The sequence below is a fragment of the Odocoileus virginianus genome, chromosome 20 (genome assembly GCF_023699985.2).
Source record: "Odocoileus virginianus isolate 20LAN1187 ecotype Illinois chromosome 20, Ovbor_1.2, whole genome shotgun sequence".
Lineage (NCBI taxonomy): Eukaryota > Metazoa > Chordata > Mammalia > Artiodactyla > Cervidae > Odocoileus > Odocoileus virginianus.
The window spans coordinates 6,722,443-6,740,448 of NC_069693.1; the positions used below are offsets into that span (position 1 = coordinate 6,722,443).

Below are 18,006 nucleotides of genomic sequence, written 5' to 3' on the forward strand. Positions count from 1 at the left end.
TGAGTTCCCTGAGGGAGACCAGTGGCAGGGAGATCAGAGTCAAGCCCAGGGCCTGCAACTGACAAAATACCCACAGCAACACAGGACACACCAGGCCTATCTGGGAAATGGGCTAATGGTCTCTTCTATAGGTGGGGCTCACTGGGTTGACCCAAGTCTTTGGGTCGGAGGGTTCACTGGAGACAACTGCAGTGGTTTTACAGGGCCATGAGTCAAACCAAGTGCTTCAGTTGGAGGAATCAAGGGCAGCAAACCAAATCTTACTTTTAGAGCCACTTACTTTTAGAGTCAAACCATCTCTCTTAGCAAGAGGGGCACTGGACCAAACCAAGTCCTTTCAAAGAACAGTAAGTGAAACAGAATCCATCATGGCAGACAACGGGCCAAACCAAGTCCTTTTGGAGAGGCGCTGTCCAGCAGATCTGAATGAGTCCCTTCCAGGGAAATGATGAACTTTCAACTTCAGTTCCAAGTAAGTGGAGGACCAGACAGACTCGGCCAGGCCAAGCTCAGACGCTGATGGTGCGGAAGATGGTGAAGCCTGACAGGGCGGTGCTGACCAGCACCCCGGGGCACTGTGGGTGCCAGTGCAGCTCCTTCAGATCCGTCTCGCCCTGGTGCACAAACAGCAGCTGCTGGGGGAGGTCGGCCAGCCCCGGGTCTGTCTCTGCGTCACCGGCCTCGGGGTCCCGCTCCACGGCCAGGTCCCACTGTGTAATCTGGTTGTCCGCACCCGAGGCCGCAAAGACCCCACTGTCCTGGGGGTGCCACTCGACGGAGGTCACGGGGGCCACGTGCTGCTTGAAGGTGGCCACTGGGGAGCCAGACTACGGGAAGATGGGAGTCAAGGCATCTGAGTCCCTCAGCCTGACTCCAGGGGTGACCCAGGCAGAGCCCCCCACCCCTCTCCAGCCTTAGGGTTCAGCCAGACCTTCACCCCTCCAGCCCCCAAAGACTGAGGGTCTCTTAAAGGGATGGAGGGCAGAGTACAGCTGGTAATAAAGGGGTAGTGTCCCAGGGCCTGCTGGGAGTTGTGGCTTCACCTGCAAAGAAGCCCCTCCCAGCCCCAGGTCACAGCCCCCCAATCCCTGCTCCTTTCCGGGCCTGCCTCCGCCTCCTTCCCTGTAAAAGGAAGGTGTGGGGGACTTCCCTTGTGGTTAAGACTCTGCACTTCCAATACAGGGGGTGCCAGTTCAAACCCTGGCTGGCTGGGGAACTAAGATCCCATGTGACCCCATGCAGCCAAAATAAATAAAACTGGATCTTCAAAACAAATTTTTAAAAGTAAATTAAAAAAATTAAAACATCCCACCACCTCCCCCGCCCAGAAGGCCAGGTTTTGTAAGTGCTCTCCCGGTGATTCTAGCCTTAAAGGGGGCACAGGCATGACTCCCAGGCTCGAGAGAGAGCAGATGCAAAGGAAAGCATTTTTACTAAAAGCACGGCTGCTGGGGTGGGGATCGGCATGTCTCTAACTTGGAGGGGTGGTTCCAATGTTTCAACCTGGCCCTGTGATCTACCTGGCCATGCACCTGCCTGGGAGGGGGAAGGGGGTTGGAATCCACGTCAAAAAGCTTCCCCAGGGCTGATTCTGTAGAACTCATTACACTGGAGGAGGAGTAAAAAGATGATCCTGGGAAGGCCCAGAGGTGTATGGAGTCATGGCTTTGTCCAGGGCAAGGCCCGGAGCTCCTCTCAGCTACACAGAGTCACCACGAAGCTGGGCGATCATATCCTATCTCCTCCCATCCCTTCTGGGCTTCCGTGCCTATTCCCAGCATGACTAAGCTGAGCTCTGTTCTCAGCTGACCCTATGAAATCCACCTACAATCCTTGAGCCCTTGAGCCCCTGGGCAACATGGCCAGTGTATGGCTCCCCTCGGGCAGATGGGAGTTGTAGTCTCTGCTAGGCCCAGCCCCATTCCTCCCGTCAACCCTCCAGATGGTAGAGGCAGCGACCCCAAAGCAGTCCCAAGCCTTCCTCTCGCCGACCCTGTTTCCTCATCAGTACCCCAGTTCTGATGGCAGGGCCCTGCCAGCTCTGGTGTATAAGCCATCTCAGAAGGGAAAACCCACAAATCCTAGCGGCTGCTGGGACGGTACCTTGAACTGCCGCAGGTCCCAGACCTTGAGGGCTCCGTCGTCCCCACCGCTGAGCAGGAAGGGCTCCCGGCGGCTCCAGTTGATGACGTTGACGTCCCCGTCGTGGGCGGTGGCGGTGGTGAGCATGCAGGCCTTGCTGGGGGCTGCCCGGATGTCCCAGATGCGGATGGAGGCGTCAGCTGAGCAGGAGGCAAACACCTGGACAGGGCAGAGTTGGAGAGACGCTGGTGGACCCCTGCCCCACCATGAAGACCGGGGACCAGTGGTGGGCCTCCCTTTCTTTTAGTGACGCCCCCTTCCCGGCCCCCTCCTTCTTCCCAAGACCCGGGAATCCAGACCCCCAACCCCTTCCTTACCGTGTCCTCGGTCGGGGACCACTGCAGGTCTTCCACGGAACGTGTGTGGCCCACAAATGGCCGCTGGTCCACGTGCCAGGAGCCCCCGTCTGCTGGCGTCCAGAGGTGGATGTTCTTCTGACAGTCACCGGTCAGTAGGCGCCCTGGGCAAGGCAGTTAGGACTCTTGACCTCATCACACTCAGCTGGCTGTGGCTCACCAGACGCTGTTCCCACTCACCCCCGGGACTCACCGGGCACACGAGGGGACCAGTCAAGGGCAAAGCCCTCGCCCATGTGGCCAGAGAAGGTGAAGATGGGCTTCACACGGGTCTGCTCATCCCGGAGGAAGGTGGCCAGGGCCTGGGGGTCATCCACTACTTGCAGGAGTCGCCGCAGTGCAAACACTTCCACCTGGCCCTTCTCTGACCACACGCCAGCCACTGGCTCCTCACCCAGCCACGACACCTGCAGGGTAGGGAGGAGGGGAGGGGAGGTGAGCAGGACAGGAGGCACAGCATGACGACGACAGCCCTTTCATCCCTGAGAACCAGAGCTGCCTCCCACCCAGGCCTGGGACTACAACTCCCAGAAACCTTTGCGAGAAGAGGCTCACAACTTGAAGACCAGCTTGGTCTCCAGGACAACTCCCTCCACTGTGGTACAGATGATGGCGGAGGGAGGACAGAACTCCTGGACTCCCAAGAATTGAGCCCCTGGAAATCTGTTCAGACTTCTGGTCTCTGGAACTAAGTCTAGGCAGGTCCGAGGCCCCAGTCTCCGGATCGCTCTGCCTGTGTACCTTCGCTCACTAGGAGATCCTGTTCAGCCTCAAGGTTTCCAGTAGCCCCTAGCCCTGACCTCTCAACTCCAAGCTCACATCAAACTGTTTATAGACGCCCCAGGGCCAAAGCCAAGCTCCTAATGGCCCACTGCTACCTGCTCCTCCCTGGAGGTCCCCACCTTGGGCTCACTGCCCACTCGTCTCTCCCTCCTCACACTATGCTGGCTCCACCCACAACGCCACCACTTCCAACCCTTTCTCAGCAGCTCTGCTGTCATCAGTCAGGCTACTACTGAGGTCACCCTGCATTCCTGTCCCGGCCCCTCACAGGTCCCCGTCCTCCTTCCCTGGCCTCCATGCAGCACACAGAGGGATCCCTTTAAAACATAAGTCAGGTCCCACCCGCCCTGTGCTCTAAACCCTCCAGTGACTCCCAGTTTCTCCCCACACAAAAGCCAAGTCCTTACGATGGCCCACAAGGCCCTAAACAATCTGTCTCCTCCATGCCCATCCGCCAAACCCTGTCACTCTCCCCCTCATCCATTCAGCACCATTCTCCCCAACTTCCCTCAAAACTCCTCAATCAGTTTGCCCCAGGGCCTTTGCACTTGTTAGTCCCTTGCCAGAAAACCTTCTCACAGATATCCTTGCTTCACTCCCTCACTTCCTGTGGGTTTCGGTTCAAAGGGCACCTTATCTGTGAATGCTTCCTTGACCACACTGTTTAACCTAGCAACCCCAGGGGCTTCCCTGGTGGTCTGGAATCTGCCTTTGCAGTGCAAGGGACACTGTTCTGATCCCTGGTCTGGGAAGATCCCACATGCTTCGGCAACAAAGCCCATGCTCCAGAGCTACTGAGCCAGTGCTGCGGAGCCTGACAGCGTCAACTGCTGGGCCCACACGACGTAACTACTGAAGCCCTTGCACCATAGAGCCTGTGCGCTGCACCAGGAGACGCCGCTGCCAATGAGAAGCCCGAGGATCGAAATGAAGAGCAGTCTCTGCTCGCTGCAACTAGGGAAAGCCAGAGTGCAGCAACAAAGACCCATTACAGCTAAAAAACTAACTAACTAAATAAAATAGCAAGCCCATTCCAGAAGACCCTAACTCCCTTACCTTGTTCTATTTTTCTTTACAACACTTGGAGCATTTGGACATTACACATATGCTTAGTTTCTTATCCCCTGTCCCACTGGCATGTAAGTTTCATGGAGCCAGAGACCTTTTGTTCCCTGTTAACTCCCCAGGTCTAAAACAGTATGTGCAACATAGTAATACCTCAATGGAAACACTTCTCAAAAACTATGGGCTAAGCACTGCTCCAAGCACTATTGCACAGGGCATCTTGTTCAATTCTCACATCGACCTGATTAGAAACAGCTATAATTCTGAATCACAAAAGTGATCCCACAGCCCAGGACACTCCCTGAGAAATAACAGAAAACACACAGATCTCATGTTACCGCCAAGTGCTGTTTCTAGACCCCTGAAATCATCGTATTTCAGTTATCGAAATAGGAGTACTGGCTATTCCATTTTATCTTCACATCAGCCCCACCAAGTAAGTTTGGTAATTCTCACCACACTACAGAAGAGGAAAGAACATTTTTAAAAAACATCCCCATGGCATCTAGCACATAGTGACAACGATCACAATTAACACATAACTAATTTAAAAAACTATGTGCCAAGTGCTCTTCTTAAAGCTGAAGGGCATGGACGTGGGGGATGGTGTGCTCCAGAGTACACAGGGCAGGATCCTAGGGATGCATTTACCCGAACTCTGTTGATGCCTCCATAGTGGGGCACCATAGCCAGCTCCAGCTGAGGCTTCCGCTCTTCTTCATCCTCTTCGTCGTCCTCCTCCTCTTCGTCGTCGCTGCCCTCGGACGGTGGGGGCTTTGTCCCATGCAGATTGTGCATCCGAAGCATCATCAATCTGGGGACGGTGTGGGAGGAATGAGGCACAGGATGGCGGGATCCTTAGGAAGGAGGGAGGGAGGAGGCTGGAAACCCCGACTTCTAGGTCCTGAGGAAGAGGAAGCTGAAGGCTCAGACGCCCCTAGCCCTGTAAAGCCTCAGTTCTTACCTGTTGCTTTGGGCGCTCTCGGCCTGGGTCCCAGCACACAGGTAAAGTGTAAGAGGAAGCTCAGTCCGGTTGTCTCCCAGGTGATCCCGGACTATGTCGAAGCTGAGACAGGGGGCGCCTGGGAATGGAAGGAGGGATGGGAAAATTAGGATCGGACAGAGAGGTCTCAGCCCTCTTGAGTGTAATGTCAATTCTCTTAGATCCTAATTTCTCTTTCAAAGAGCCTCTTTTGTTACGGGTTCAGAACCAGCTCCCCTCAGGACCCAAGATTCCAGTCTCCTCCTTCGTGAGGACCCAGGACACCGGGTGCCCAGCCCTACCCGTCTGTGCTCGGTGGTACAGCACGTAGGCCTCCTCGTCCATGACCAGCTCCTCTCCTTCGCGCAGCGGCGGTCCTCGACCAGGTAGATAGACCTGAGCCTGGCCCTTGGACCCTGTTTCTTGGGATTCGGTCTCCATAGACTCCCCAGGTTCACACGTGTGCCGCTGACCCTTGCGCGCCGCCATCTTCGAAGCCTCTCGCCGCTGGCGGGCGGTAATAGCGTCACTTCCGGGTTGCCGTTTCCCTTCTTAGGAGGACCCGCCCTACTGCGCGGTTACCTTGGAAACCTCCTGGTTCACCATTAGACAGGGCGATGGGGAGAGGGCGAAGAAGAACTAAGAAAACAGCATCCTGGCTTGGCTACCGAGGCCTGCAGATCCGAGGCAACTATACCCTCCCCGTGACTTTGGGGCGCTCTTCCGCAGAGCGGCGGCAAGGCCTCCTGGGAGTTGTAGTTCTGCAGGAGCCCTGCTTTCCCATCAACTATACAGGCACTCCAGACTCGGATTCCATCTTCCACCTTTGATTCCCAATGATTTCTTACTTAATTAATTATTCGTGCATGCAAATAAGAGCTTTTACTGGCAAGGAGGCTAGGTTTCTGCTCCCTGAGGATTCATAAAGCCTATTTCTTTTCCCCTCCTTGTTATGAAGGCTTTAATTTACTTCAAAATGCTTAAGTGTAGGCAGGATGATATGTATAAATTAGTTCGTTGGATCTACCCTCTAGGGGTAGTCAGTTGCCTAACCAGGCGTTCACGGTGCAGCCCTGGTCAGCAAGCACTTAATCAGAAAGTCCACCCTCTAGAGGCAGCTACTACAAGTGCTTGCGCTCTTTTTATTGCCCATCAACACCAGAGATTTGGCTAATTGGCATAATGAAATGTTAGAAATAGATTCTCATTGGTGAGATTAACAGAATTCAAGATATGTGAATTGGCTAGGATATAATAGACACTCACCTCCCTTGCATGAACAGGATATTAAGAACCTAGCAAGCCTCATTGCTTGCTGCCATAGGAATGGTACCCTAGACTTATCCTAAAATGTTATGACCCCAGATCTTTCTTGAGTTCTCTGACACCTCTTCTCCTTCTGCCCCCACCCCTTCTCAGCCCACCCCAGCTTTTTTGGCCTAGCTGCGTAGTTTGGGGGATCTTAGTTCCCCAACCAGGGTTCAAACCCTTGCAGTGGAAAGGCAAAGTCCTAATCACTGACCGTCAGGGAATTCTCTCAGCCCTTCTCTTCTTAGAGTCTTTTCTCACCACTTCTTTCTGGGTCTTTATTTGCCACCTCCCTCCAGGATCTCTCTGTTCTTGCTGAAATTTTCTTTCTGCCCCCTCTTCCTCTGTAGGACTTTTCTCGGTTTCTGTTTCCTCCAGAGAAGTTTGAAGGGGACTAAGAGAAAGACACGGTGCTCACACTGGGCTTGAGGAGGCATAAAAACATGGGTTTATTCCAAACACTGCAATGTGGTACAGGAGAGAGGGAAAAGAGGTTGGTAGTGAGTGTGGACTCCCAGACTCCTCCCTTCCACAACCCAGCTCCAGACCCGGCTGGAGATCTGGGAGGTGGAGGTTTTGGGGCGGGGTGGGGTGGGGTAGGGTCTGCTTCGTCTTTACTGAAAGGGTTGGATTTGGAGAGGATATGGCCGGTGGCACCTGGGGCTGGTCGTGAGTTGCGACAGGGTGGTAAGTTTTGGCTTGATGGAGGTTGGGATCAACGCTGGGGCAGTGGAGGCGGGGCTTCGTTGGGGGGCGTGTCCTAGGACAAAAGAGGGGAAAGCTACTGAGGATGAAAAAGGAGAAGGGGGTGTCACGGTTTGACGTCGAGGGTCACAGTCTGGTCGGGGCACAGTCTGGGGCTAGGGTCACAGTTTGGGGTCAGGGGTCACAGTCTGGGGTCGGATGACCATTTTCAGGGGTCGGAAGTCACAGTCTGGGGTCAGGGGTTTCTGTGTGGCGGGGCCAAGGTCTGGGGTCACAGTTTGGCGAACGCGTCTCACAGTTTCGAGTCCCGATGGATGAAAGGTTAAAAACGGGCTTCCCCGGAGGCGTGCCTGGGGGGCCGGGGAGCTGCACAGTGATGTGGGGGCCACGGCCCCGGGCGTGGGGGAGGGACGCGGGCGTGGCGTGACCCCGCCACCTCCCGCCCCGTCTGGTGACGTTAAAAAGCCCTTGTCGGGTTTAAAAAAAAGTCCAGTGGGCTCTGAGACCCCCGCCCCCTTGCTCCCAGGCTAGGTGAGATTTGAGGGACCAAATCCCCTCCGGTTTGAAGTGCCCCCCATAGCGAGGGGCGCAGGACGCTGCTCCAGGCGGGGTCCGGCCAGTTCCATTTTCTTCATTTCCAACCCTCACGGGTCCTGTCCACCCCGCGTGCCCCCTCGGGCTGTGGCCTGCGCTGACCGAGGGGGCGGCGGGGCCTCCCAGGCCGCGTCATACCTCGGACTCGAGGCTGGAGAAGTGCGCCGAGCCCCGGCGGGTACCCAGGTCCCCGCCCCGGTGTCTCCGGTGGGGCGCGGCTGGCAGCGGCGGCCCCCAGTGAGCGGCGTGCGGACACCGGCGCGCGTGGCGGGAGGGCCCGGTAAGCCTGCGCGCGGGGGCGGCGCGGGGACACGAGCTGAGGTCCTCGAGCGATCGCGAGGTGGGCGCGGGCGGCGGGAGGTCCCAGCCCCCGGCGGCGCGCCGGTGCCGGTGGTGGTGCGGCGCGGCGGCGGCCGGCGCGCGGTGTGAGGCCCGCGGGCGGTGAGGGTGCGGCCGCGGGCACCCGCAGCGGGCCCGGCGACGATGCGGGGGCCCCGCGGCCCAGGGCGGGGGCGGCGGCGCCCACCAGCCGCCGTCCAGGCCGTCGTGCGAGCAGCTGAGATGGCGCGGCGGCGGCAGCAGCTCCAGGCTGGCGCAATGGCGACAGTGCCAGGCGGCGGGGCCGCTGCGCGGGGGCAGATAGTCCCAGCTGCCGGCGCGCCAGCCCCCGAGCTTGTCTACCGACCAGTAGCGACCCGGCGGCGGCCCGAGGCGCTCGGCATACGGGTAGGGGAAGTCGGCGAACCACCAGGGCTCTAGGCCGCCCAGCGACGCGCCGCCCAGGCTCTCCGAGTCCTCCGAGTCCGACGGCGACGGCTCGAGGTCAAGGTAAGGGCAGGGGGGCGGCGCGGCGCGGCACGGGGGCGGCGCGGCCTGGGCTCCAGCGCCCGCGGGCCCCGCGCCGCCCGCGCCCCCCGCGCCGGGACCCAGTAGCGGCTGGCTCTCGGGGTCCGAGCGCGGCCAGCGCGTGGGCGCAGGCGGGCTCTCGTCCTCGAAGGCCAGGCGGCAGAGCGGCGGCCCGACGGCGGTGGCCGCGGCGGCAGGGGGCGCGGGCGGCGACGGGAAGCCTGGGAAGGCGCCGGCGGGGGGCTCGGCCGGCTCCTTGTCGCGCACGATGGCGAAGTAGGAGGGCGGCGGCTTCTGTGGCGGCTGCGTGGCCGGCGGAGACAACGGGCGCCCAGTCGCGCCCCGGGGCGCTGCGCGCGCCTCTCCCACGCCCACGCCCAGGCCCTGCGGCTCGATGGGGCCGTAGTAGCGGTGGAAGCCGTCGGCCAAGCCCGCCCCGCCCGGTGGCCCCGCACCTTTGGCGCGGCGCCAGCGGTCCACGGCTGCGCGCTCGCGCGGCACGAAGGGCGCGGGGCCCGGCGGAGGCCTCGCCGTTGGGTATGCAGGGCTGGGCAGCGGCTGCGGCGGTGGCGGGGGTTTGGCGGGCGGCGGCGCAGCCTCTGCGCTGCAGCAGCTGTACATGCCCTGTAGGGGCCGCGGGAGGAGCCGGGTCAGCGCGGGATGCTGGGGACCACCTGCCTTCCCTCCATCCCTCCGTCCTCTTCCGCACCCGACCCCTCCAGCTGCCTTCCACTTCTCGCCATCCCTGCCAGTTTCTTCCCTTCTCTCCTCCTCCGCCCCCCTCTCTCCCCCGTACCCTGGAAAAGGCCAGCAGGAAATCCATGCGGTGGGTAGGCCCCAGGCAATGCCGCAGGCGCCAGTACACCAGGTGCTCCCAGGCGAAGACCAGCAGAGAGAGGCCCATGGCCACCAGGAGCATGTAGAAGACGCCTGCCATGTTGTCGATGTCCAGCTTGCTGCTCATAACCTCGATCTTGTCATTGTGGCAGATTCCGGAGAGCCACAGCCGTTCCAGCATCTCGATCTCATCTGCGGACAGGTGGGTGGGCGGTCACTTTCCGTGGGCACTCTCTGAGGATCCTCTTCTCTGATATGAAAGTCTAGGTTCTCAGACCCTCCCCCACCACCTTTCCCCAGAACCCAGGGGTCTTTGCCTCCCATCCCCCACTTTCCCTACCCACCCACCCCCTCCCCCAGGCATCTCTGCGTGCAGCCGCACCATCCCCCAGGAACTGCAGCAGTGCCAGATCAATGGGCCGCTTCCAGCGGGAACCCTTGTGCAAGGCGATGCCATAGCCCGTGGTGGCAAAGACCTTGCCCGAGCCAATGGTGACGAGCTTGCAGCCCTCATCTTTGCGGGCCATGTAGTTGAGCACAGCCGCGTCATAGATGAAGGCGTCCAGCTTCCTGCAGGCAGGGGCATGAAAGGCAGAGTCAGTCCCACCCAGATGCCCAGATGGCCAACCCAGAGCCCCGCTAACTCCTAACCTCCATCTGCTCCAGATCCTAACTGGTGGTGAACTCCTCAGCAAGCCACTGCACCTTTTTGTGCCTCAGTTTAAACATCTGTCCAATGGGGACAGCAGCAACACTCCCTTCCAACGATGGCTTGGAAGGGAGCCAAGGTGGTCCCACAGATAGCCATGGGAGCAAAGCAAGTGCTGGAGAAACGTTAGCTGTGAGTGTCAATGAAATAACTACTTGTTCAGTCCCTACTGGAACCTTCCAAAAGAAGGTCCTGCATATGCCTCTATTTATTTTAAAATTGTATTTATTTAAATATTTATTTATTTGACTGTGCTGGGTCTTTGTTGTTGTCACTCAGTTGTGTCTGACCCTTTGTGACCCCATGGACTGCAGCACGCCAGGCTCCCCTGTCCTTCACCATCTCCCAGAGTTTGCTCAAACTCATGTCCATTGAGTCGATGATGCCATCCAGCCATCTCATCCTCTGTCACCTTCTTCTCCTCCTGCCCTCAATCCTCGTCCTGTGCTGGGTCTTAGTTGGATCTAGTTCCCTGACCGGGCCCTCTGCATTGGGAGCCTGGAGTCCTTGTCACTGGACCAGCAGGTAAGTTCCCTACTCCTCCATTTTAAAGAGGAGGGCTGAAGCTCAGACAGGAGAATCACACAAATAATAATAATGTTAATGATGACTTCTGTTGTGCCATGAATTCTTCTAGCTACTATAATAACTCGGTTCTGTCAACATTCCTATGCGGTAGAAACCATCATCTCCGTTATTCAGACCAGGAAACGCAGGCCCAGACATGCATCTTAATTTGCTTGGGTTCTCCCTCTAGGCCCTGATTTCTACAATGTGGTGGGAAGACAAGCACAGATTCTGAGTTAGTGGTTCTCAGAGATGAACACGTTGTGGCAGTTGCCGCACGTCACTTCCTTTTCACCTACTGCCGTTTCACGTTTACTTCTGTGATGATCTGATTAATCTCAGCCTCTCCCACCAGACCACAAGACCCTCTAGGATAGGGTCCAAGACCCATCACATTCCAGGCTGTGACCCAGCAGTTCCTGACACAAACAGGGTGGCGGTTATATTTGTGGGATAAATGAAAGAATGATAAAGGAATCCACACTTCTGTGGGTTACACACTGTGTAACTATCCTGTGACATAAGATAACTGCTCTCAATATGACCTATGAAGATGTCCAGGGTATCTTAAAGAGAAAAAAAAAAATCTAGTCCTGGTATCTTAGATAGAATAGAGTTCCATACTTATTTCCTGGGGTGAAATTTTGGTCAGCTTAACTGTAGACACCAGACTAGTTCTCAGAAAGAGAACTAGTCTTGTCTAGTCCAACACTGTCCAAAAGAACATTCTGGGATGCTGGAAATGTCCCATCTGCACTGTCCAACATGGCAGCCACCAGCCCCCTGTGGCTCCAGAGCACTTGAAATGTGACCAGTCCAACAGAGGAATGGAACTTTAAGTTGTATGTATTTATTTACTTTTGGCTGCTGCAGCGCATGGGATCTTAGTTCCCCAACCCGGGATCAAACCCTCACCCCCTGCAATGGAAGTATGAGTCTTACTGGGCCACCAAGGAAGTCCCAAATTGTATCTAATGTTAGTTAGTTCAAATTTCCCCTTCATGGATCACAGCCTTGTTGTGGGGCAGGGGCTTGAAAGGTCCGTCTAGTCAAAGCTATGGTTTTTCCAGTAGTCATGTATGAATGTGAGAACTGGACCATAAAAGAGGCTGAACACCAAAAAACTGGTACTTTCAAATTGTGGTGCTGGAGAAGATTCTTGAGAGTCCCTTGGACTGCAAGGAGATCAAACCACTCAATTTTAAAGGAAATCAACCCTGGATATTCATTGGAAGGACTGATGCTGAAGTTGAAGCTCCAGTACTTTGGCCACCTGAGGCAAAGAGCCAGCTCATTGCAAAAGACATGGATTCTGGGAAAGATGGAAGGCAAAAGGAGAAGAGGGTGGCAGAGGATGAAATGGCTGGATGGCATCACTGACTTAATTGACATGAGTTTGAGTAAACTCCAGGAGATGATGAAGGACAGGGAAATCTGGTATGTTGTAGTTCATGAGGTCACAAAGAGTAGGACACAACTGAGCAACTGAACAACTGGTGGTGTAGTGGTTAAGAATCCTCCTTCCAATGCAGGGGATATGGGTTCGATCCCTGGGTGGGGAACTAAGATCCCATATGCCTTGAAGACAAAAGTAAATAATAAACAAATATTTTTTAAAATTTGAAAAAAAAAAAAAAAAAAGAGGAGCCACATGAATGAATTCAGACTGGTTCAAGACCAGCATTCTGGGTGCCGGTCCCTGGAGCTAAGAGGTAAGATTTCGTTAATAGGGAAAAAATGCAAAGAGGCTTTCCTCCACGGTCAAAGCAAGAGAACAGTGTGTACTTTTAGTGAGGAATGTATAAAGAGGTGTGTGCATACATGGTTTAATTGATCTGGAAAAAAAATGAAAAATAACGCTTCCTTTAGGGAACTTAAATGGGGACTTGATGTTTCATTTTTGGCCCTTCTAATATGAGTGAGAAATTGAACCTCTCTCATGGGCGAGGCTTCCAGAACTGACTGGGAGGAGAAGCTGTGTTTCTTTATTCCTTTTTAAGAAATGCAGTTCCTTTCTCTCCCCGTGAGGTTGCTTGCCCTCAGCAGTAGGGTAAGCACACATCTGGTATGTGAGCCAGGCAAAGTCTCTCGAGGCTGCCAATGCCCTTGTACCTCTCTGTAAGGATGGAATTTTCTAGTGTTGTCCACAGTGGTGGCTATTTGAACTCCAATTTTAATTAAACTTTAAAATTCTGGAGTCACACCAACCACACCTCCAGTGATCAAAAGCTGTTGGCTACCATATCAGACTGCCCAGGTTTAGCATGTTTCCATCATCAGAGAAAGGGCTCTAGGAAAGCGCTGCTCTACACATGTGTCCGTCTGGTATCCAGACTAGAATGGAAGCTCCAGGAGAGCAGAGACTTCGATTTGCTCACTGCTAGACCCTGAGTGCCTAGCCCAGTGCCTGGTGCAAAAAGACCGTTCTGTTTTTTTTTTTTTTTTTTTAGTTCTACCAGTTTATTGCTACCAACCCATCTCCCTCCACCCTCGTGCACACATGCTCTGTCATGTAATCCCATGGACTTCAGCCCGCCAGACTCCTTTGTCCATGGATTTTTCCAGGCAAGAATACTGGAGTGGGTTGCCATTTCCTTCTCCAGACCGTTCTGTTTTATATCTTTATGTGTGCTCACCCCCCAGACTATAGCCCAACAGACTCCTCTGTCTAGGGGATTTTCCCAGCAAGAATACTGAAGTGGGTTGCCATTTCCTCCTCCAGGGGATTTTTCCCAACCTAGGGATAGAATCTGCATCTTTTGCAATGCATGTGGATTCTTTACCACTGAGCCACTGGTTTCCCAAAAGAAGACTTTAATAAATATTGACTGGATGAATGGATGAGTGCCTTTTAACTTTTATATCAGGGGTATCTTGCAGCAGCATCGTGACCCATTATTTGGTTTCTTTCTTGGTCCTCTCTATATTAAAAGCACACACACACACACACACACACACACACATAGTATAGTATGTACACAGATACATGTACATATTCATATATATATAGGGGCTTCCCAGGTGGCACCAGTGGTAAAGAACCCAGCTGCCAATGCAGGAGACATAAAAGACACGGGTTTGATCCCTAGGTCAGGAAGATTCCCTGGAGAGGGAAATGGCAACCCACTCCAGTATTCTTGCCTGGAGAATGCTATGGACAGAACAGCCTAGTGGGCTACAGTCCATGGGGTCGCAAAGAGTTGGACAGGAGTGAAGCAACTTAGCACCACACATGCATTCATATAGATATACAGAGAGACAGGAAAAGAGACCGAAAAATACTGACACTGGGGAATCCCCCAATACAAATGGTCCAGACAGCCCAGCCCACAGTGAAGTCTATAGTTAAAACCCTGCTTATGTACTCACAGGTACACCACTTCCAGAGTTTTGGATGCTTACTCCCAAATATGAACTGACTACCAGAGGTTACTAGACACCAGATAAAGCCTCTAACAAAGTTAAAGATAGAAATAGGGACTTCCCTGGCAGTCCGATGGTTAGGACTCCACACGTCCACTGCAGAGGGCACAGGTTCAGTCCCGAGTCAGGGAACTAAGATCTCATAAGCCACACCACATGGCCAAATAAACAAATAGCGGGGAGAGGGAACTTGGGGGAAAACATTATATGGAGAGAAAATGTTAAAAAACCAAAACTCAGCAACTATCATTAATGTCATCAGAAAAAGAAGACAAGATACTGCAACTCTGAACCACTAATAGGGTTTTATGAAGTAGGATACTACAGGGACTTCCCTGGTAGTGCAGTGCATAAGGACCAGCTGCCCATGCAGGAGACGCAGACGCGATCCCTGATCTGGGAAGACCCCACGTGCCGCCGGGCAACTAATAAGCCTGGGAGCCACAACTACTGAGCCCACATGCCGCAACTAAGCGTTTGCATGTCACAGCAAAGATCGAAGATCCCACGTTATGAAGAACTAAGACCTGGTGCAGCCAAATAAATAGTTTTAAAAGTCTGTATTTGACTCTCCAAACTATATGGATGTATAACGCTGACCAAAATTGAATGAAAAATTAGAAAAAATGTTAAAAGGAAAATTGAGGAGAAAAAGAATTCAGCAGAAGCAGGAAATCCGAGCAAGAGGTGACAGTGAGAAACACAGGGGGATCCTTTGTAGATCCACCAAGCTTCTGGGTAAGGGGCAGAGGAGGAAGAGTCTGAGTTTCTCACTGGATGAGTGAGGTTATATAGTGCAGTGGCTGAGAAGTTGGGCTGAGAATCAGACTGCCAGGGTTCAAATCCCAACTCGTCCCCTCAGCAGAATTGTAGGGTCTTACCATATGTTCTCATCTACAGAATGAGAACAATAATATTCACTGATAAAGAGTTATAGCTGAGCAATGAAGAACTGATGCTTTTGAACTGTGGTGTTGGAGAAGATTCTTGAGAGTCCATTGGACTGCAAGGAGATCAAACCAGACCATCCTAAAGGAAATCAGTCCTGAAGATTCATTGGAAGGACTGATGTTGAAACTGAAGCTCTAATGCTTTAGCCACTTGATGTGAAGATCTGACTCATTGGAAAAGACCTTCATGCTGGGAAGATTGAGAGCAAGAGGAGAAGTAAGTGGCAGAGGATGAGATGGTTGGCTGGCATCATCAACTAGGTGGACATGAGTTTAAACAAACTCTGAGAGATAGTGAAAGACAGGGAAGCCTGGTGGATGCAGTCCATGGGGTCGCAAAGAGTCAGACCCAACTGAGCGACTGAACAACAAATGAAAAGTTATGGGTTGAACTGTCTTCCCCCAAAATTCATAACATTGAAGTTCTATTCCAGTGCCTCTGAATGTGATCTTAGTTGGAGAAAGGGTCTCTACAGTGGTGATTAAGTTAAAATGAGGTCACTAAAGTGGGCCCTGATGGTGTTCTTATATGAAGGAGGAATTTGGATACAGGGATATGCACAAAGGGAAGATGACATGAAAAGACATAGGAAGGGACTTGCCTGGTGGTCCAGTGGTGAAAAATCTGCCTTGCAATGCAAGGGACACGGGTTTGATCCCTGGTCAGAGAACTAAGATTCCACATGCCTTGGAGCAGCTAAGCCCACATGCTGAAACTACTGAGTCCTCGAGCTACAGCTAGAGGCTCCACGAGCCACAACGAAAGATCTCACATGACACAACTAAGACCCAGCATAGCCCCCCCACCCCCCAAAAGAAGAAAATGAATAAAAGACAAGGAAGAAGAGGGCCATCTATGAAGCCAAGGAGAGGGGCCTGGGATGGATCCTTCCTTTACAGCCAAGTAGGATTTCTAGCCTCCAGCACCATGAGATGATAAATTTTTGTTATGGTAGTCCTAGAAAACCAATAATGGACTTAAATGAGTTAGAACTTGATGTAGAATAAACACTATAGTACATTAAAAAGATATAGGAATGATGCCAAGCCTTGACAGGATGTGGAAGAAATGGAACTTTCCTACACTGCCGATGAGAGTGTAAATTGGTACAACCACTTTTGGAAAATGTCTGGCAATATCTTTTGAAGCTAAGCATACACTACTATACGATCCAGCGGGTCCACTCGTGGGAATTTTCTGAAAGACAATGAATGTGTATGTCCTCCAAACACCTGTACAGAAATGTTCACAGTAGGACAGTCACAGTGGCCAGCGGTGGAAACAACACAAATGTTCACCAATCAGAATGGAAGGATTCTGATATATCCCTGTGTTGGTATACTCAACAGAATGGAATGCATTGAACAAACTTGGTAGTAGCACTGGACAAAGCAAGCTAGACACAAAAACTACTATACACAGTGATTCTATTTATGTGATATTCAGAATGAACCAAAACTAACTTATACTGATAATCTATGATGACTAGAAGGTCAGAGGGGGACTAGAACCTTAACCTGAGTGTGGAAACATGAATGTATAGATGATCAGTGAGCTTCACACTTAAGATTTGTGTATGGCAGGATGTAAATTGGTTCAGCCACTATGCAGAAAAGTATAGAGTTCAGCTGCTGAAGAATCCGCCTGCAATGAGGGAGGACCTGGGTTTGATCCCTGGTTGGGAAGATCCCTGAAGAAGGGGAAGGCTACCCACTACAGTATTGTGGCCTGGAGAATTTCATGGACTATAGGGGTTGCAAAGAGTAGGACACGGCTGAGCGACTTTCACTTTCACTTTTCCTTAAAAATCTAAGAATAGAGTTACTATATGATTCAGCAATCCCACTCTTGAGCATATATCTGGGAAAGACAAAAATTCTAATTCAAAAAGACACATACATCCCAGTGTTCACAGCAGCACCATTCACAACAGCCAAGACACAGGAACAACCTAAATGCCTGTTGACAGATAAGACAGATGAATGGAGAAGGAAAACATGGGGTGTGTGTGTGTGTGTGTATACACATATGTGTAAATACAATGGGGTCTGTTATTTGTTCGCTAAGTAGTGTCTGACTCTTTGCCATGGACTGCAGCCCACCAGACTCCTCAGTCCATGGGATTTCCCAGGCAGGAATACTGGAGTAGGTTGCTCTTTCCTTCTCCAGGGGATCGTCCCAAGCCAGACATCGAACCTATGCCTCCTACATTGGCAGGCAGATTCTTTACCACTGAGCCACCAGGCAAGCCTACAGTGGAATACTACCTGGTCATAAAAAAGAATGAAATAATGCCATTTGCAGCAATATGGATGGAACCTAGAGATTATCATACTAGATGAAGTAAGTCAGAGAGAGGCAAATATTATGTGATATCACTTATATGTGGAATCTAAAAAATATTACCCATGAATTTATTAAAACAGAAACAGACTCACAGACATAGAAAACAAACTTATGATTACCAAAGGGGAAAAGGGGGAGGGAGAAATTAGGAGTTTGGGATTAGCAGATATGCTGTATGAAATAGATCAACAACAATGGTCTAATGTACAGCACAGGGAGCTGTAGTCAGTATTTGGTAATAAACCATAGAAAAGAATCTGGAATATATGTATGTATATACACACATACATACATACTATATTCTTTTGCTGTACACCTGAGACTAACATAACATTGGAAATCAATTATACTCCAGTAATAATAATAATAAAAGATCTGTGCATGTTACATCT

At 52.5% G+C, this 18,006-nt stretch overlaps 2 protein-coding genes and 1 long non-coding RNA gene across 5 annotated transcripts in view; 1 reads left to right on the forward strand and 2 right to left on the reverse strand.

The window, feature by feature from the left end:
• Positions 1-260: 260 nt before the first annotated feature.
• On the reverse strand, positions 261-6,001 carry GRWD1 (glutamate rich WD repeat containing 1). Its single transcript, XM_020888200.2, has 7 exons — positions 5,631-6,001; positions 5,311-5,428; positions 4,998-5,160; positions 2,692-2,905; positions 2,460-2,602; positions 2,104-2,301; positions 261-827 (listed from the first exon to the last, which is right to left on the reverse strand). The coding sequence occupies exons 1-7, from the start codon at positions 5,815-5,817 to the stop codon at positions 510-512; spliced, it is 1,341 nt and encodes a 446-aa protein (XP_020743859.2). The 5' UTR covers positions 5,818-6,001; the 3' UTR covers positions 261-509.
• A 1,060-nt stretch (positions 6,002-7,061) lies between these two features.
• GRIN2D (glutamate ionotropic receptor NMDA type subunit 2D) overlaps positions 7,062-18,006 on the reverse strand; it is a 36,490-nt gene continuing 25,545 nt past the window's right edge. For both annotated transcript variants that reach the window (XM_070450598.1, XM_070450597.1), the window contains 4 exons: positions 10,001-10,188; positions 9,578-9,810; positions 8,074-9,405; positions 7,062-7,396 (listed from right to left, as the gene is read on the reverse strand). In XM_070450598.1, coding sequence (XP_070306699.1) covers positions 7,352-7,396; positions 8,074-9,405; positions 9,578-9,810; positions 10,001-10,188 — 1,798 coding nt within the window. In that variant the 3' untranslated portion in view covers positions 7,062-7,351. The remainder of the gene's footprint in view (positions 7,397-8,073; positions 9,406-9,577; positions 9,811-10,000; positions 10,189-18,006) is intronic.
• LOC139029815 (uncharacterized) lies at positions 9,734-13,833 on the forward strand. 2 transcript variants are annotated; one of them, XR_011482044.1, is made up of 3 exons: positions 9,734-9,820; positions 9,979-10,852; positions 13,345-13,833. It is a non-coding gene; the product is annotated as an uncharacterized lncRNA (long non-coding RNA). The 2 variants fall into 2 exon arrangements; XR_011482043.1 differs by lacking the exon at positions 13,345-13,833 and having other exon boundaries at positions 9,979-10,937.